Genomic DNA, 21,142 nt, shown 5'->3' on the forward strand with positions numbered 1-21,142 from the left:
CAGAAGGCTAGAACTAACCAAGAAATTTAGATTTATAGGCCTAGATTTTCTGCCTATCCCCTGCCAATTATTTTTTCTTTTGTGGATCTGGAATAGGTGGCGGGGGGGAGCGGGGGTGTGTGGGGGAAATTATATGGGACATTCTGCTGAATCCTTGCCTCCTACTGTATTCTACCCCCCCCCCCCCAAACCACCATTTCCTGATCCCCGGGCCCAACCTAATTCAGAAATGACATATACATTCTAAGATGAATCTTTATCTGTGTTGTTTGAACACTGGATACAAGGAAAACCTTTTTAGGCTCTGGTGAAGTGAACCTAGAAATCTTTCATAAATGGTAGGGCCAATGCAATGATTCTCAGAGTGATGGCGTGCATAGGCCCTAAAGCTAAGTTAAAAATCTTTACTTAAATAATTGCCCATTTTGCAGGCAGCACAGAAGCAACCTGCACCTTTACACTGCCACAGGCCTTCCATAGCAAAATTCCACTCTATGATAGTACTCCCTGCAATATGCCAGGGGGTCTACCTCCAAAATTCAAAGCATCCTGAGGCTGGAAAATCGGCCAGGGTCGCGGTGCATCTCCGTGGTGCACGGAAGTTCTGCTCCATTGGAGATGTACCCCAATTCTGTGGAAGCAGAAAATCTAGGCTACAATTTTCAATACAAACCACATCAGCATAATTATTAAAATTTGCATTATAGTTTAATGTCTCTGATTTCAAAACTCATGTTGATTACAAGAGCAAATATTTTCAGTTCCAATGTTATATGTCTATAAATCAGTCTTTCAAAATCTTGAGATGATCATATCAGTGAATAGGGTGTACAAATTCATTGCTCTGCTTAATTCCCTACAGTTTTCTACTCTCTAGAGCTGGATTAATGACAATGACTATTACTTTACTAGTTAAATTGCTGTTAAGCCACTTGAGAGGCTTGAAATGATAATCTTTTATACACCTAATTTTACCTCTCAGATAACTCTTTTCCAGACTGAAAAGCCCAAGTTTCTCCAGACCTTCGCCATAACTCAGATCTCTGCACTAGGGATCACCGTCATGGCTCTTCTCTGCACTACCTCCAGTGTTTGAATGCCTCCTTTGTTTCTCTGTGATCAGGTCTAGACACAGTACTCAAGGTGTGGTGTGATGAGAGCAGTATTCAGTTTGATCATGACCTCCTCTGAATTTTATTGTACTGTTTTGGCTATGTAATTCAACATTCTGTTGGCTTTGTTGATTGCTGCTCTGCATTGGCTGCAGATATTGAGCATTGAGTCTCCTAAGATTCCTAGGTCTCTTTCAACTTTATCCTTAGCTATTTCAACATCATTCATGGAGTACACGTGTCGATCATTTTTCCTTCCTATGTGTAGTAGTTTACGCCTGCTGCATTAAATTTCATCTGCCATTTTTCTACCCACATGCATATTTTGTCCGACTCTTTCTGTAACCTCTGAGTTGTCTCTACCCCTTTTGATTTCACTGCCCCTCCTACTTTGGTATAATGTGAAAATTTGACTAGTTTGCATTGAATTTCTGAATTCATCATTGATAAAAATCCAGATACCCATATGGGTTCCTTTACATCACAACATCCAACTGCTTCTTATCCAGAAGTCCATTCCAAGTGTTGACATTGGACCTAAATTTGCTTTTCATTAGTTTGAATCTGAGTCCCCATATCTCCTGTCACAGTTTAGTTCAAAATCGTACATTCAGGAGTTAGCTTTTGCATAGCATTAACTATCTTGTATATCTCTATAAAGTCACCTCTCAGTTGCCTCCTTTCAAGACTGAAAAGCCCAAGTTTCTCCAGTCCCTCCTCAGACCCCCTTTCTTCAATGTTAATGATCAGCTGTGTGGCTCCTCTCTGAGTTGCCCTCCGGCATCTTAATTCTTCATTGTGTCTTGGTGGTCAGATCAGAGCCACTGCTTTGAGACCTGGCTGCTGATCAATCAAGTAGACACCACAAATGTGTGGGAAATCACGAGTGTGAGCTGTTGTCCTATCACTTGCAGTGCAGCCTGTATTTATAGATTATATATGTATAGCCTGGTTTTTACCATTTGTGGGGCAGTTTCTATGTATAGACTGTTTCCAACAACTTGTGGTGCAGTTTGTGGTTATAGACTATATGGTGCAGACTGTAGACATCAATGTGCTGGACAATTGATTTGCTGTGTGCATTATATATCACTCCATTTTGTTTCATATTTTGTTTTTTAGAATAACAAATACTGCTACTACTTGGATTAGCAATTGTCATGACAGCTTTTATTTACGAATAGGTGTTTATTTTGCTCACCTTATTTTACTATAATGTTTGTCATGTATATCATATGCTTCATTTCAGTAAATGTCCTCAAAGAGCAACATTTAAAAAAAGCTTCCAAACATAAACAAAACAAAAAGATTACAGGTGCAGCAGGAGAGACTGGTACTCGATTGGATTTCAGTATCCCTTCAACAGAAAAATTACATGGAATGCAATCGAAAAGAGGTAGGGTGGGAAGATATCCTCTGTGTGTTAGATGTAACAAAATCATAAAACAAAACAAAACAAGAACATGTTTACAGTTTTGTAAGAACAAAGGAGCAGGAATATGCCATTCAGCTGATTGAACCTGATCTGGTTCATTGGGTGGCTGGAGGGGAGGATTTTGACTCCATCTGCCCAGTGGGAATGAGGCGGTAGTACACGGAAAATCGCAGTGATTCATTTACTACCCCATTCCAGCTAGTTCCCACCTCCACTGTTTTGGCTTGGCCCTCTGAATGGGTGGCCAAGGTGGCTGCCTGTTGTAGGCAGGATTTGTAATATGCTAATTGAGGTCCTATGACGTACACAGGAATCCAACACAATTTTGAGGTGCCAATGGGCAGACTGTGTGCTGCACACACTCCACCCATTGGTACTTGTCGTTGATCGGCCTAACCAGTGGTCCTTAAAGGGACCACTGCAGGATGCTCTTGAAAAGGTAGGTTTTAGTTTGTAAAAAGCTTTTGTGGGGCCAGGCAGAGCATGAATACTCCTCTGGTCCCACAAAAATCTTACAGCTCATTGCCAGTTCCTCTGTGTCCCAGTGCTCCCCAGCAATTGCCTCAATTCTACCCCTAAAAATGACACCGGCCTCCCACCGAGGACATTGGGTAAGCGGCATGATCATACCACCCACTGCTTGCCTGATGTCCACCCAGGGTTAATCTCGACCCCAGGCTCTCTTCCCTCATTACACTAAATATATTTCCATTTGGGGATTAGGAGAAAAGATTGTATTCTGTTTAGAATAAATATGAGTCTTAGCTTCTTTTAATGGTTGCAGTGAAAGGTTCAGAACGAAGAAAATCAGCTGATAAGATGTCGGAGAATAAAATGAAACGGAAATTGAGCATCACTGCTAATGAAAGTGGAAGAATGTCACAGGTGAAAAACATAACGCAAACTTTGCCAAAAAGTAAAAGAAAAATGGTACAAGAAAAACGAAAGGAAGAACCTGTGTCTGAAGAATTCCCAGTCAAAGGTGAGGAGTTTCTGTATAATTTTTACGTCTTTTAAAGCTGAACTATATAACATAGTTAGAACCATTTAGGTTTCTATTTATTCAGAAATTGTAGCATTATTAGCAATTTAAGGTTTGTCAGCAGTCTTAATGTTTTTATATTGGAGCATTTTCTTGAGGAAGCTCTTGCAGTGATTGTGGTGCATTGGTCACTTGGGGCAGGGTGGTGACTTTGCAATATAAGCCAGCCAGTGTATCCACACTGATTGATGTGTACTGCATTACATTATCATTTACAACTGTCTGCCCTTTAACATCAGTCTGGAACACATCTGTACTATGGCCATGGATGACAAAGGATTTCATCTGTCTGAATCAGCAGAAAATGAGATAGCATCAGAGCAGGTTGGGAGACACAAACTGATTACCACCCATTTCAGTTAGGACAAGTTTCAATGGCAAGGCCAGAGACTTCATACCCCAGTCTGAATGACACGATGGCTCTGAAAGTCCACAGTCGCACATACTGACCACCATACCAAATTTGTACTCAATTGAAACGTTGTACATATTTATATGGAATAGTTAAAAGATTAAATAAATTATTTGCTGTTGAACAGGTTTTGTTTCTGTGGTTCTAACGCCAGCAACCAATCCCATCACCTGTACTGGTGTGCTTCTATACTATTGCTACTATTAATAAATTCCCATCCGTCAACTCAGCAGTGATGATGGGGCCGAATGAATTCACTCCACTGTTGTCAGCTCTGAATTAGCCCGGCTGCTTCAGTTATCCGTATCCCTTTCTTGACATTGTCTATCCAGCGCTTCTTTGGTCTTCCTCGGCTTCTTGTTCCACATACCTCTGTATGCAGAGCCATGAAAGGTATTCTAGCTGTTTCCTTTCTTGAAACGTGCCCAGACCATCACAGTCATCTTTCTTGGATCTTCTGTACAAGCATTGTTTCTTGTCCAAGCAATGTTCTTATTATATCATTCTTGATTCTTTGCATCTTGGATACTCCCAGTATTCCTTTTACCAACTCATCTCTGCTATTAGTATTTTTTGCTCATCAGGTTTTCATAAACTCCTACCTTCATTTTTACGAAAATATCTTTAACCTTCCATAACCTGCTTAATCTTCCAAAATCAGCAGAAGCAAGTCCAATCCTTCTTTTGATGTCTTCTTCACAACTCCCATTACCTTCTCCTTCTTTTCCATTCTGTCCTGGGCTGGCCTAACCTTGAAGGCATGGCAGAGGTACCACTTGGGAGCTGACTCGTCCCTCTTCTCCCAAGATCAGTTGGATGTTGGCCATCCTCCATACAGTCCTGGAGTTGAGAACACGGAAACCTTTCAGAGCCCACCATTTGCTGAAAACCTGGATACAACCTCTAAGGGATATCAAATGCCCCCATATTAAAGGCCGAAGGTCTTTCTTGTCATTTAGAATTTAACAAACTTTCCCACCTGTCCAGCTGTATCGCTTCCAATCCTCCTGATGCTTCCCAAATGACATGACCTTTTGTCTTCTTTGTGTTAATCTGTAATCCAAATTTTCTACTCTCCACGTACACCTTATCAATTAGTCTCTGCCAGTCTGTTTTAGATGTTGCTGTATGAGCAATGCCATCAGCAAATCTGAGATTGTTTAAAAACATGAGGAGACTCCTCCAATATCAGCTTTTAGTGCAACATTTGTTACTGCTTCCAGTACTAGATTAAATAAAGCAGAGGTCAGTGTGTATCCTTGTCTCACCTTAGCTGTTAATCTAAACCATTTTGTCAGTTTTCTCCCCACTTTAACATTGCTCATAGAAAACATCTATAACAAGTCTATCAGTCTGAGAAGTTTCTCAGGTGTGCTTCTATGCCAAGCCAGAAATACATGTAACAGAGGGGATCTTGTGACTATTTACTTATGGAAATGCCTTTTCTGCTCCCCTTCTGGTTGCAGTATTGCTGGTGGAAGCTGGCTCTTCCAACTGGTAGCTTCATTCCGGTGGTGGCGATAACACTCAGCCACCTGGTTATCTCTTCCCAGATTTGTTTTCTGTCATGTGAATTGAAGGGAGGAGAGTGGGAGGAGTGCACGCTGAACCTAAAATTGTGTCCCTCCAGCCAGTAACTCTTGCACAAGGATGGACAATGAAACTAACCTTGTGTATGGCTGTGATAGCCTTAACTCTCAAATTTCCCTTCAGCACCTCTAGATTACTGGATTGTATGTAGGGGTCAAGAGGCTATTAAATTGCACAAATGTGATTATCACAGCTAATCACTTATTCAAATTTCCAAAATGGTTGGTGCCTAAGTGATACTCATATGAAACTATGGCATTCCCATGTGATGGTAAATTGAGGGGTTTTCGCTAACAATTCCCCATTAAACGGTTGAATGGACAATACCAGGAAATTCATCTGTAAGTTATAGTCACATCTACTTCAAAATTTGAAGCAAAGGAATTTTACAAACATGATCTGAAAAGTCTAAGGAATTCAGCATGGATCAAACCCTGATATGAGATCAGAACTTATATCACATGCAACTCTCCTCTGAAACAGAAAACAAAAGAGTGCATATTCTTTTAATATAGTGTTGTTTACTGCAAAAGGTGTCATCATGAAATGTAAAAATCTGCCAGTGTTGAAATTTGTTAATGAGATGAACTAGGGGCTGAGACTATTCCCATTTTAGCTCCAGATAATCCTGAAAGCTAACAGGTAGGTTTGTCCTAGCTGGTCAAACAGTGGGGAGCTTACCACTGCTCAGTTAGCTAAACTGCAGTGAACATTTAGTGGACCCTAACTCTTAGCTCTGCCAACCTGCATGTAAGCTCATTGGACTTGGGTAAGTGGGGTGTTTCCTACTGGGAGAGAGCGTGCACTCTATATTGGGGAGATTGGTGTCAGTCGCTTGGTTTGCAAACTGTTAAACACGGTGAAGCGCCTTTACTACGTTAAAGGCACTTTATAAATGCAAGTTGTTGTTGTTGATGGGTTTCCATTGTAGGTCAGACAGCCAGCTGATGAAAAGAAATCGGAGATACAAAAATATCAATCAAATATGTCACTGACCAACTGTCATTGCATCAAAAATGGATTGTGAAACTAAAACATTATAAATTCTGGATACTGTTTAACCAGGTTCAAAAAACAATTTTTTAATCATGTAATATGTTCACTACAGTTGTTGGAAGTGTAAAAATTAGAACATTATAACAACCAAGTCACTGGCTCAATTTGGATACTTGCAGCTCAACAGAAATTCCTGAAGCTGCAGATGTGAACCCTGCAGGCACTCATGCCACATTTTACGTCAATCTGCTTTGGATGCAGTTTTCCTTGTTCCTTCAATTTATCATTATAAAACTCAGAAAATTCTAAGAGTACAATGGTTACGTGCCCCCAAGCAAGACTCCAGTGGGTCTGGGGATCATTTCTGTAGCATTGGAAGAAATTTCTAAGCTCTTGCTGTTTTGTAACTCTTGCTGTTCTGCGACTCTTGCATTTAAATGTGTGTTATTAGATTGGATTGAATTTTATGATTTAGTACAACCACACGGAGCTTCGCCTGTTGAGTGTATATTTGGGAACTTGGGCATGGAGAACAACACGCCTGTATGATCTTCCGTCCATTCATATTAGTGAAACTCAGCAAGGAGATTGCTAAACCATAAAATGTACCTCTATAGCTGCTGCAACTTGGACTCCCATTTAGAAACAATATTAGCACCAAAGATTAAAACAATAAAATTGTAGTGTATCTTTTCTGAATCTTTTTGTAATGTGAGACTAAATGGCAATGTCAGTGCATGAACGATTAACACGTTTATATGATGTTCCTCTGTCTACTGCTTTAACAGGCTAAAACTTTTGTTAATATTTCCAGCCTGTAGCAGCAATGGAGTTGTCTCAATACAATGTTAATATAATGACCCTTGACATGACATTGCAGGTTCTCGGTTCAAGTGCCAGTCCAGTGCCGCTACAGATATTATAATTCTAATCGATGGGTCTTGGAGTATTGGCAGAGTAAACTTTCGATTGGTGCGTCAGTTTTTGATAAACTTAATCACACCTTTTCATGTTGCTGTGAATGGAATTCGAATTGGTAAGTACTGTACTTCTGCCCATTGCTTAAAACTTAATTCACGAGTTTGACTGGTTTTCCTTGTACCGTCTGTTCTATTTAATTAAAGGGAAGACTTAATGTACACATATAATCAAGGACAATAATAATTTCAAGATGGCACGCTTTCCCCAGGCTGCATTAATTGGATGCGATATCTGGCGTGAGGTTATCATCATACCTGTCCCACCTCTTTGAGTGAAACCGGGATGGGGGGTGGGGGGGGGTACAAGAAGTGCCCGCTCCATCCAATAGAATTTCACTGCAAAAATAAACGAGGTAGGGACCCAGTGAAACCAGTTCCCATTCCAAATTTTGCCCCCACCCCCCAGCCAGATGTATGTTCTTGTATCATCTCCCCAGGCCTAGGAATTTCAGGACCATACTGCTTTGACAGGGTGGAAATACTGGCAGCGGATGCTGCTATTCTTTTCCTCAGTTTTTTGGCTTGTTTTAATGCCAATCTCCGTGGGCAGTAGCAGCAGAAGAGATGCCCACAAATGCCCACTACACACAGTGCTCCATGAGGTCTCAGCAACTCCTTTCACAACAGCAAAACCTCCTTTTGATTTGTACTTTATCCCCTCTGCTGATGTAACCTGATATGCTACAACCCTTTTTTTTAACTGCAGATGAGTACTATGTTGACGTTTCATAGAGTAATTAATTAGAATCATTCGATCTCTTTAAATGAGAGCGCAGCAACACGGAAATGCAAGAAAAGTAGACACTGAAAAATGTAATAAATATTGAATTATAAAAAAATGAGTGTAATTGTAGATTCAAAAAGTTCTCCATGGTCTGTGCTAAGTCAGCTAGTCTGAGCTGGGACAGCTGTGGTTATGCTATAATTGCCCTCAGCAGCCTTGAGCTGTGGTGACGTGAAGGAAGGCCACTTGAGTAAGATATTGGAGAACTGCTGGCGCCCATGGAATGGTATCCTAGCAACAGTCAGTGCCTTTAGGAGATGATGAGAGAAGTAAGAAAAAGACAAAAAGTTCTCTATGCACAAGTCAGAACATACTGAGTGAGGCATAGGAACACTTTCATTCCTTTAGTACTCTTTTGTGGTGTGTCTGTAACTTAAGATATGGAAGAAAATGTACAAGATAATGTGTAATGTCCAGTAACACAGCACTCTCACTGTTAAAGATTCTTCCTCTTATAACAGGTTTAACTCAATACAGTGGAGAGCCAAGGACAGAGTGGGACTTGAATGCTTATTCTACTAAGAATGAAGTGCTAGAAGCAGTTCAAAAAATACGCTACAAGGGAGGCAACACATATACAGGTACATTATCACTAATAATACAATAGTAACTTCCAGTGGTAATTTGAATGTTCATTTTGGATTAACTATTTGCCAAATTATGAACATCATTGTACTTCCATGGCTTCTTGACATTTGTTTTCTTTTGGTTTAGAACTTTAATACAACCTACACAGGTAGTTCTAACACATGCTGAAAGATTAGGCAGCTCACTTCGACCATCTTCAAGCTGACTCTCAGATTTTTGTTGCCATTTTTGCCCAGCACGCTAACATATCGGGCCAAGTCTGCTGGAAAAATAATGGCATGTTAATGACGCATGCCATTATTAATACGCAGATTGGCCAGCAAGTTCAGGGGATTAAGAGATACGTCATGTGTTGCGAAGCTCCAGAGCGTGCTGGTCGATTTACATCGCTCCGTCCTTTGCTTCACACAAACGGCATCACGCCCTTAACCTCCCCGTTATTTTTAAGAACTTGCTGGATTTGCACATTAATTGCCCATTAAACTCACTGCAGAAAGTTAAGGCTGGTAATTCAGAGTGTAAGTACCCTTTTAATGACATGATAATTGTTAATGCAATACTAACCAACCTCTCTGGCCCAGAAAGGGAACAATTGAAACTGTTTGAGTCTCAATCCTTCAGGCCAAGAGATTTTAAAATGTTTTTCTTTCTTTTCCTTTCTGTCTTTTTTTCCTTCTCTATTTCTCTTTCTGTACCTGATTTGACTCTAATTTACCTATTTTAATTCACCCTCCTTCTCTGTTGTTCCTCTGTTTCTTTCTCAATCATTAAATCTCATTGCTTAAGGAGATAGACTGTCAGTCCCGCCATTTACTAAGGTCCCAGATCCCCCTTTGCCCTCGTCACACCGTTATCAGCTCGCACTTCCAGCAAGTTACGGCACAAAAATTTTTCAAGCGGAAAGGTGCAGGAAAAGGTCTAACACCGTGAGATGCCCCGTTCCTGCAAGATTTGGCCCATCGTCTCGCATTGTACTTTTGATTTTAACACTGGTATGCTGAAGACCTATTGGATGAGCAGAATGCCCTTGTACCAGGTTTGACTTAAACCAAGCTTGGTGCTATGAAAGTCTCCTCGTTCTGGATGAAAGGGTTTATATAAAATCAGTTTGGGTAGGCTCTTTGCTGTTCTTGGTGAGGAAAGAATTATCCATGATTTAGCAAGAATTATCATAGAAATTACAGTACAGAAGAAGGCCATTTGGCCCATCGCATCTGTATCAGTACAAGCTCCTTAACTGGAGCTACTTACCCTAATCCCACTTTCACCATATCCTTATTATATTCTTCCTTTTCAAATAGGTAACTAGTTCCCTTTTAAATGATGATATAAGCATAGTCTTTCCGCCTCTTCCCACTGATTTTTTGGTGGATCTGGGGTGGGCAGATGGAAAAATCCACTCTGGAATGTGTTCTACTGCATCCCTGTCTCGGATTTTACACTGACTGGTTGCATTGGGGGAAACCGTACTCACTGATCTGTGGACAGGTGAATGGTGAAAGGATCCAAATGAAGGAAGCATGAGCTTCCTGTGCCCCCAACACCATGTTTCCCCATTATTTGCACTTTTGGAATGCTGCTGGGCTCTGTTACCCAGCATTCAGATATCGATGGAGGGAACCCCAGGACAATAATTGAAGAGGGGCCTTCACAAGTGCTCTCAGAGCGTGGCTGTACACAGGACATTACATTAGTGTAATCCAACATTTTTAAGGGGAACAAAATTAAAACTTACTGGCCAGCTCTCTTTCACTGCGGCAGGCCTCCAGGACAATCACAGCAACTCTCCGCCCCCATATTTATGCGACTCAACAGCAAAAGCTCATGTCCTGTATGTAAATGACACCAGGGTCAGAATTATACTCCGGGTTAGCAGGGCATCTCTGGGACAGGTAGAAGACCCACCTCACCTGAGATGCGCTCCATTTGGGTGAGTGAGGTGGTGGAAAGCCTTGACCATAGCCTGTGTCTCAATAGCCACTTGTGGTAAATCGGTCTATGTTCAGATGACGACAGATCATCAACCTGAAATGTAACCCTACCTTCCTCTCTCCACAGATGCTGCCTGACCTGCTGAGTGTTTCCAGCACTTTCTGTTTTAATTTCAGATTTCCAGCATCTGCAGTATTTTGCTTTTTGTTTTATTGTTTAATTCACTGCCATTTATCTTCCAGGAATGCCCACCTTGAAGAAGTTCTACTCTTCATTGTGATTGTTGTTTGTCTCTTTTACCCTGTTCACATTCATTGCTATCTGTCTCCTTGTGTTTGATCATGTGTTCACTTTCACAGCCACATCTTTTTTCTCAGCAATTGTCTCTGGCTCTGAGTCATTTCACATGAATTCCAATTTAACTCTCACCCTTCCTGTTTCGGATTCACCCATGATCACAGATATCTCTGATATTCACCGTTACCCTAAACATTGTTCTTATCCGTCCCATGAGATGCACCGTATCCGCCATGCACCACTAAGTGCACGTTCTCGACCTTCCTCTTCAGCAGCACTGACTCACTTCATTTCAGAGCTGCCCTGGTGCACAGTTCCATTTCATCCTTCGCCTCATCGGGCGCTTTAACAAAAAAAAATTTTCTTTCACTATTTTCATTATCCCCTCTGACCTTCCCCTATCTGACCATGAACGATCTGTCCTCAGCAAAGGCCTCAGCTTCATCCCCCTCTCAATAAATTTTGAGCTCAACATGCTGCCTCTGCCTCCGCGTCCACTTTATTTTGGCCAGGAGTCTTCACCTACACACAGCAGACCCTATCTCCTATCTTCAGAATTCCTGTTGCACTAGGACTCCTCTCTCTGGCCTCTTACCCTCTAAGTGGTTCTGACAAAAGGTTGACCTGCGACATTAGCCCCACCTTCCTCTCTCCACAGAAGCTGCCTGACCTGCTGAGTGTTTCCAGCATTTTCTGTTCTGTGTTCTAATAGCCCTTTGTCAGAAAACAAATCTTCTAACTTCCCCCTTTGTGCTTCAAGTGATTGTGCCGAGTCTGTTCGCTCTTGTTACTGATTTGTCAACCAATGAAAACAGTCTTTCACTGTTTATGCTCTCAAAACCTTCCATACTGTTGAAAATCTCTATTAGATCCTCCTTTACCTTTTGTTTCAGTGACAAAAGCCCCAGTTTTTTGAGCCTTAGGAAGAGGCCATGTTATCTCAAGGTCAGAAAAACAGCAGGAATTGACTTTCTTTCTCTTTTTTGTGTATATATTTTTAAATATTTCTCACTTGTGATTTGTTCACACTTTGTACAAAGTATGGCATCTGAAATGTGACACATTTACTAGATGCACAACTTTTATATATATATATATATTTCTATAAATAGATTTCACTGCTTCTGTTTCTTTAGCTCTTGCCTTGAATCATGTTTTTAAAAACACCCTAAAACCTTCAGCTGGTGCTAGACCAGAAACTCCAAAATTCCTGATTCTACTTACCGATGGGAAGTCACAGGATGATGTCAACTCATCAGCACAAAGCCTGAAAAATGCTGGCGTTGAAATTTTTGCTGTTGGTGAGTATAACCCTTTTGTAACTGTTACTGCATGGGGAAGTCTGGAAGTGCATGATTACCCCCTTCAACATCTATCACGGTGACTTACAGTAATTCTGAGGGATGCGGTGGTACATTGATCAACTAAAGGTCTACCTGATTTCAAACTGATATTCTGAGACAGAGAGAAAAAGTTGACTAAATACAGATATAATTGTGTGATTTTTTTTTTCTCTAATTTTTCAATATTTAGGTCCTCTTTTTTTTAAAGTGGGTTTTGAATTGCATAACTTACAAAATTAAGCCCTGATTTAAACTTGGAGCGGGAATAGGACGGGTGGGGGTGGGGCAAGCGATAAACCTTCCTGACATCGCAGCTCTTAAAGCGAGGTTGCATTTCCTTCTGCCTGATTTGCTTGTTGCACTGCTGAAAGAAGGATCAAGCAGGAGAACGAGTCACAGGGCTGCCTCTCTCTAGCTCCTGGTGGAGGAGGTCAGGACAAGGAGGGCGGCACTGTTCCCCAGCACCCACAGGAGCATATCCAGGAAGAATATCCAGTAGGCCTGGACGGAGGTGGCTGAGAGAGGGTGAGTGCCGGCAGCGTCACCCCTCGGATTTGGGTTCAATAGAGGTGGGCTGTGGGGTGTTTGTGATTTTTCTCTCTCTGTTTTGTAAATGTTATTTTTAGTGGGGAGTGAGGTACTATTATAGTGACTGTACCTCAGATATTTTTGGTGTATTGTGATTGGAGAGAGAATTTATATTGGGGAAGAAATGTTTCATGTAATGTGATTGGTGAATAATGAAAATAGCCAATTAGTAAAGAAAACAACATAGAGATAGATTTTTATCTTTTACTGCCTGGGCAGTACATATCATCTGAGTGAAGCAGAGAGAAAAATCAGGCGGTGGATTGCACACCTGTAACAAAGCCTATCTGAATTTCCTTTCATTTATATTAAGGAAAATCAGGCAGGCTCTTTTAGGAATGTTCCCGGCCCAGTTGTCGTTCTTGCACTTCACCCATGCAGTGCTCAACGTTCAGGCCATAAAGATGAAAATCTATCCCATAGAGACTTAACTAATGTAGAGATCATTGCACTGTCACCCGTGAATGTGAAGATTGTGGATTCAAGCCCCACTATAGAATTTGAACACTTAATCCAGGCTGATATTTCACTTCAACATTGAGGGAGTGCTGCATTATCTGAGGTGCTGCCTTTCGGTTGAGATATTAAACTGAGGCCCTGTCTAGTTGCTTAGGTGGATGTAAAAGATCCCATGGCACTATTTGAAGAAGATCAAGTGTGTTCTCACAGTGTCTTGGCCAAAATCTAACCCTCAAGCAACACCAGCAAAGCAAATTGTCTGATCATTTATCTCATTTCTGTTTGTGGGACCTTGCTGTGTGTAAATTGGCTGCCGTATTGGCCTACATAACTACAGTGACTACATGTCAAAATAATTCATTGGTGTGAAGCATTTTTGAGATGTCCTGAGGACCTGAAAGATGCTATTTAAATGCAAGTTCTTTCTTCTTTCTTTTGCTGCAGAGCTGCACTAACTGTGACCTGAGCGAAGGTTGCCCTCCCAGTCTTTATGGTCAGAGAATGAAGACTTAAAGAGGGGAGAGAAATTACTTGAGAGAAGGGATATAATTAAGATGATAGCCTAGAAATTTCTAGATTCCTGCTCTATCTCTGGAAGTCCAGCATCATGGGACTTCTGTCCGTCCCAACTCCGACCCCATCTCAAATCGTGGGGTTGTATTAATTTGCATATCAGGGGCTGATGCCTGTACCCTTTACGTACAACTGAGTGACTATCCTGCAGGGTACTGGGATTTGGGAGCAGTACCTTGCTGATCCACTGAGGCAAGGGCTGGTCTGGTCTACATGTTAAAAGGCAAAAAAGTGCTTGCTGCTCCCTGGTTATTGTGTCACACTCTTAACAGCAATCAATCTTTCTGCGATTGATAGCCATTTGGAAATGGCATTGTGGGCTCACTTACAGCTGGGGGGTGGACAGCAGAAATGACTGCCCACCCCCCCCCCCCACCAATTGGAAATTAGGACACTGAGCATACAGGGGCTAAAAGTGACTGAAATGGGTTCCAGCTTAAATTCCTTCCTCTGCCCCTACAGCTATTCTGCGCGCAAAACAGGCCAAAATGTCTTTGCTATATGTCAGTCTAAGTGGTTAAAAAGGAAAGGATTTTCTGCTTGTAGGACAGCAACAAGTATGCAGGATTTTAACAAAGTAATGTTGAATTATCCACAAGACAGCCTTTGGCTGACAGTGGTGGTATTTTCTTTTGTTCTAGGTGTAAAGAATGCTGATGAAGCTGAGCTGAAACAAATTGCATCCGATCCACTTGAACTCCATGTGCACAATGTGCTTGAGTTCAGTCTTCTTGACTCACTTAGTGACAGACTCACAAAAATTCTTTGTGGACAGATGAAGACAAAGGCAACCAAAGTGAAAAGTAATCATTTAAATGCATTGTGTTTCAAGATGCAACTTGTTCCCTTTTACTGCACAAACCTGTTGTGAATGAAATGCCTTATGGTAGGCATGAATCCATCCATATTTGTACTGAGTGCAGGAACCCTACTCTGACCTTCTCATTATTCAAATCTCAATCTTGAACCCAGTGCAGCTGCCTCCTTTACATTGGAAGCTCTCAGTGGGTCCTTTCAAAAATCATTGTGCTTTTTTCTTAAGCATGCAAAGGGAAGTGATGACTTCATTAGAAAATATGGCTTTCCAATTACATAATGACATGACTTTTCAGTAATGTTCTACATGTCATTAATAGAACACATGGCAGTGAAGTATACAGGCTGCAGGAATTCCGCCCCTTGTTTTCAATCCCACCATTTTCCAGGGGAAGGGCATGGTCAGATCTTCCTATGTCAATGGGTGTGTTGGGGGAGTTCTCATGCTACCTTGTGAATTGCACCTTAGTGGAACTCCGAGCTGGTGTCAGTCTCATTAGGATCTGCAAAAATTCCCCTGAAGGTAATTGATTCCAGAGGGGATCAATTACCTTCCTGAAGAGGTTCACTTACTCCATTGAGAGAGGGAGAACAGAAAAGGATTTATTTCTGTAGGGCCCCCTCTCCACAGTTGGGCAGTTCAAGGTAAGCACCGCTGGTACGTTTACCCTGACCATGCAGATGACCTTGTCTCTGAGATTTGGGGTGGGGTCTCTGACCTGGGTCTGTGGCAGGTGGGGTGGAGCAGACCTCCTGGATTCTTGGGGGCCATTGCATTTTACGCTTTACTATCCTTGAATTGATTCTTGGATGATACTTAGCCTGGAGGTGAGGATTCTTATTTCTGAGACTAGATGCAGTACAGAGGTTGCTGAGTATATATAACACTGAAAATTTTATTTAGATGTCATTTCCATTTGGTGAACCATAACTCAATGTTGCGCTGATGGTCTCTAAATAACCTAGTAGGTGAAGGGGACAAAAACACTTGGGCCGTGAAATTCCTGGGGAGGCTCTGGGAGTGCAAATCTGGGACAGAGCAGACCTTCCATCCGCCCACTGATGTTGTCCTTTGTCCCATTGGAAATCCTGTGGTCAAGCCAGTTTGCCAATGCTGGGCAGGTACGACTCCCTTTCAGGCACAACTGGCATATTCTCTGAGTGGGGGATGAAGAATTTTGCAGCGGCACTTTAGTGTAGGATTAGCAGGTTCTCAGGGCTCCGGTAATGTTTGAAACCTTTAAAAATCGCCTGTGTTTCCTTCTACCGGTTTCAACAATGTTGCATTAATTGAACTGCAAAATCAGCCTTGAAATTTTCAAACACTCCCACCCCCATCCCTAGCAACACTGATACCAGGGACTCGAGGCATTCCTGGCATCCATAGTTACATAATTGTGAAATATACGTTGTGCAGCATTGAATAAATTGGAATTTAATACACCTGTCCATTTGTGGGAAGGCGTATTATGAGCCTACCCTTGAAAATGCTGGGATTTTTAATGGGGCTGAAAAGGAGCAGAATCCTGCCTGATCCCAAATTGCACCCCAATTCTGACCCGTTCCCACTGTACCGCAGATTTGCCCTCTGTTCCCCCATGAATTCTGCGGCCCATGAACCATTTCAGCTAATCAAAATTTATACGGCAATTGAATCAATGCGGGGAGTTAGGAAGTCAATATTGGAAGTATCGGATTGTAGTGGTAATTAGATTCAGTAGTCTGATCTGAATTATCGTAGGAAGTGGCACCAGCTGTTTTCTGGTAGGGAGTCCCTTATGGTGGAGAGATCGGTACAACCAGTCTAACTGCCTGTTTGGTTCATGCATTGTTTTATTGCTCTGTTGCCTGCATTTACTGGTAGGTCTGTTTTGAAAACCACACACTCCATTAAATGAAAAATAATTGATTATTAAGAGGAGGCATTACACGAGATTAACACAATTGAATGTTACTCATGATGTCATAAACAATGAGACTAGATCTGTTTGGAGTGATGTCAGTGAGTGTGTAGTACAAATCATTGTGATGTAAGCAAGAGATCACATTAGGTGACTGGCAGAAAGATATCACAAACTTATTTTTTTAATGAAATATTATGTTCTTCACTATTAACAGATATTATGGAGGATGTGAACACAATGCAGCATCTGCTTTTCACTCCCAAGGCTAGAAATGATTGGTGCTAGTATTAGTGAATGAGCACTTAATGCATTCGTATGATATTCCTCTGTCAAATACTCATCTGGTAATATTGCCAACTGTAGCCTTCAAGCCTTCCAAAGACACAACCCTTCAGTGGGGAAAATGCTTGTCTTTATAATTGGGAAAAGTAATCACTAGCCTAGTGAGTGAAGATCAAGCAAATGGCCATAATAACAATAGTAGTATTGGTGTGACATTTATTTGAAGCCTCTTTCACCTACAATGCAGTGGCAGCAGCTCCCTTTGTTGTAAATTCTTTAATGTGTTGTGGCCACACAAGCAGCGAAGCAAGCAGAAAAGAAAACTGTGCCTTGAAATGAGTGTTTTCTTCTGATGTTGTTTCTTATTTCTACTGTCAGATGAATATGATAAGACTGACAGTGGCATCGTTTTATATCCAACCCCGACGAATCTGGTGATGTCCGATATAACAGCCAGGAGTTTCAAAGTCAGCTGGACGCATGGCCCAAAGAATGCAAAAAAATACCGTGTTGTATATTATCCAACCAAAGGGGAAAAAACAGAAGAGGTATCAAGTCAAACACTATGTTGCTGAGCATTTATATGAAAAGAAAAGTGCCCAGTGCCCCATTTTCCTTTTTACAGTGCAAAGGCAAAGTAACTGGCATCAAAATGCACAAATGTCGTTTTAATGTGAGCATTCAACAACAATGGCAACTTACATTTCTGTAACATCTCTAATGTAGAAAAACATTCCAAGATGCTTCAGAGGTGTAAGGGAAAAAAGATGTCAAGCTAAAGAAGGAGATAAAAAGCTTGGTGAATAAGGTGCTTTTTACAGAGGGTAAAGAGGTGGAAGGTTTTAGGAAAGGAATTCTAGAGCATAGGGCCTAGGCAACTGAAGGCACAATCACCAATGGTAGGGCAAAAGATTGGGGGGATTCACAAGAGTCCAGAGTTAGAGGAACAGAAAGTTCAGGGGAGGATGGTTAGTGCTGGAAAAAAATTACAGAAATATGGGGAGGGGTGAGGCATGAAGGGATTTAAACACAAGGATGAGAATTTTAAATTTGAGGCATCGGAGGCAAATGACAGTTTGCAAGGACAGGGGTGATGGGTGAGCAGGATTTGGTGTAGAATAGGATACAGGGAGCAGAGTTTGATGAGCTGATGTTTACAGAGAATGTAGGATGAGAGATAGTCCAGAAGAGCATTGGAAAAAGTGAGATGGAGATGACAAAGGCATGGATGAGGGTTTCAGTGGCAGATGGCTGAGGTAGAGACAGAGCAGTTGATGTCAGAGATGGAAATAGGTGGTCTTTGTGATGGAGAGGATCTGGTGTTGGAAGCTCTATTCAAGGTTGAATAAGATGTCAAAGTGATAAATAGCCTGGATTAGCATGAGGACAGTGGCAGGGGAGGAGGGTGGAGTTGGCAGGGAGGATACGGAATATGTGATAGGGGGCTAACAACGATGGCATGGATCTTCCCAATGTTCGGCTGGAGGAAATTGTGGCTCGCCCAAGACTGGATGTTGGAGATGCAATCTGACAGCAAAGAAGCGTTGGAGGGATTGTGAGAAGTGCGGAGAGGTAGAGCTGGGTGTCATCATTGTGCTTGTGCTTGTGAAAGCTGACCCCATGGCTTTGGATGATGATTCCAACAGGTAGCAAGTGGATGAAAAAGAGGAGAGGGTCCAGGATGAATCCTTGGGATTGGTAGGGGGTGGGAAGAGAAACCATTGCTAGAGATGCTTCAGCCACGATTAGGTAGATAAGAATGGAACCAAGTGAGGGTAAACCCAACCGAGGAGAGATGTTGGAGGAGGATGGTATGATCAACTGTGCCAAACGCTGCTAAGAGGACAAGGAGGGACAGCCACAGTCACAGAGAATATCATTTGTCAATTTGTTTGGGGCTATTTTGTTGCTGTGGGAGGGGTAGAAACTTAATTTTAAATGATACAGTTTACTTGTGATAAATCAAAAATTAGAATTGCACTGAAACAATTAGAATTGATTTAAGCAACAAAATGGGGATTTAATGCTTAAAAAATGAATTATGAGATACTCAAAATCAGTTGGGAAGAACATGCACCTGCAACCATCCTTTTATTTTATGGACATTGTTACTCATTACACAACATGATAAATAGCAGTAGATTTCCTGTGAGGTTGCTCTTAGGCTGAGGAGGAGGTTGCACAGTGTTTGGTCAAGCCAAGTGTGGGAGGAGCGGGTCCTGGTGGAGGTGGGATGGTGCAGGGCCAATTGTGGAGGCAATGGGGACTCAATAGGAGTGGGCATGCGGTAGTACTTGAATGGGGAAAAGAGCAAGGACTTGAGAATGCTTAGTGTGGAGGATAATGGAATGCAGAACAGGGAATTATCATGGCAATCAATTTCTTTTCCAGTGACTTATCTTGTGGCACCACCGATCAATCTGGAACGTTACAATCACATTGACAGAGATTAGATACTAGATTTGTAATAATGGATAGATTTTTTTACTTTGAGTTGTGAAGTGTTTTTGTTTTTCAGGTGATTGTGGATGGAACAGTTTCATCTGTAGTCCTAGAGAATTTACATTCCCTTACTGAATACCAAATGGCAGTATTTCCTATCTATGAAGATTTTGTTGGTGAAGGTCTCCGAGGCATAGGAACTACATGTATGTTACAGAAACACCTAGTGTTAAAGAGCTCTAATGTGAGATATTATTTAGATTGTAAGTAAGGTGCCACACTGATGGGTGGAGTAAATGCTACTTTGCATTCTCATTAACCATTAATGTGAGAAGGAATTTTAACCAATTAAGTAAAAGCAAATATCCTTCATGTCCTCTATATCCCTGAGCCTTATTAATTTGAATATGTCCTTCATACCTTCTCTAACAAGAAGACTCCTAGTTCTGAAAGTACTCCTGTTCCTCTTTTGTTTAACTGAAGGATATCTGGTCAGTACAGGCTTCCACTTTCCCATAAAGCACCCCAATTCCCCAGAAACTTTTCTCCTCCAAACCATATCCATAGCCATATGTAGATACTTTTAAAATCTTAGCCAACTTCTGTGATCCCGCACATGGCACTGGTAGTATTTCAGAGAATGTAAGTGTTTTTGAGCTTTTCTCCTTATCTCTCTGAAATTGCTTTGAAGGATTGCTGGACTAGTTTTGTCTATGCCATTGGTTCCAATGTGGATGAAGTTGAGAAGTTTTTCCCTGGACCGTTTTAGTAAGTCATTCACCCTTGAGCTGAGATCCATCAGCCTCATGCCTGGGAGGCAAAATACCTGGTGGTTCTCATGGTCTAATCTGCATACCTTCCTGTCTCCATTCTTACAGGTTGAATCTCCCATAACAATTACTGATATCCTCTTCCTCTCCTGTTTCCCTGCCCTACCTCTCCCAGTTACCTCTGAAATGCCCTTGGTGCTATGAGATATCGTAGCCATCTCCTCAGTTCCCTGCTTAACAGACATCATATTGACCGAAGCTTCATATCTTTTCTGGTGAAGCTCCTCATCCTGTTTGTGACCACATTCTGCTCTTGTTCCTTCCCCTACTTTTGAGTCTGTGTGTTTCATGTCTTGCCCTCTACTATTTTAAACTTCTCGGGGTGGCCACAAATTTCTGTAAACTGCATTCCCTTACGTCTATTAACGTGGCCAACTGTCCCATAAGTTTTGTGATTTGTATCTCAAGTGTTCCAATGCATTTGCATTTGGGGCATCCATATGAATCCTGCAACATGGGTGGGAGGTCGTATACCACAGTGAATGTACTGCAAGAGATGGCCTGCCAATCTTTAGGTTTTGTCAGTAAATGAACTAAACCACTATCAGCAACATTCTACAGAACTTAATTTCCTTGTTAAAATGTAACTACTATCTCATTCCTATTCTAACTGAGACCAGTTTAAAAATAGCTAATGTAGCTGAATATTATGTGGTGGTCTAACTCAAACTCCCACAGTTACAACTCCTTTGACATAAAAATAGACTGCTTGGCCCACCTGAACTCTGTCTGCTTGA

At 41.6% G+C, this 21,142-nt stretch overlaps 1 protein-coding gene across 2 annotated transcripts in view; it reads left to right on the forward strand.

The window, feature by feature from the left end:
* Nucleotides 1-21,142, forward strand: part of LOC137335248 (collagen alpha-1(XIV) chain-like) — a 118,709-nt gene that overhangs the window by 20,466 nt on the left and 77,101 nt on the right. For both annotated transcript variants that reach the window (XM_068000517.1, XM_068000516.1), the window contains exons 5-12: nucleotides 2,362-2,508; nucleotides 3,332-3,529; nucleotides 7,468-7,623; nucleotides 8,813-8,932; nucleotides 12,305-12,469; nucleotides 14,773-14,934; nucleotides 17,512-17,681; nucleotides 19,652-19,781. In XM_068000517.1, the coding sequence (XP_067856618.1) occupies nucleotides 2,362-2,508; nucleotides 3,332-3,529; nucleotides 7,468-7,623; nucleotides 8,813-8,932; nucleotides 12,305-12,469; nucleotides 14,773-14,934; nucleotides 17,512-17,681; nucleotides 19,652-19,781 (1,248 nt within the window). The remainder of the gene's footprint in view (nucleotides 1-2,361; nucleotides 2,509-3,331; nucleotides 3,530-7,467; nucleotides 7,624-8,812; nucleotides 8,933-12,304; nucleotides 12,470-14,772; nucleotides 14,935-17,511; nucleotides 17,682-19,651; nucleotides 19,782-21,142) is intronic.

This window comes from Heptranchias perlo, chromosome 19, assembly GCF_035084215.1.
Source record: "Heptranchias perlo isolate sHepPer1 chromosome 19, sHepPer1.hap1, whole genome shotgun sequence".
Lineage (NCBI taxonomy): Eukaryota > Metazoa > Chordata > Chondrichthyes > Hexanchiformes > Hexanchidae > Heptranchias > Heptranchias perlo.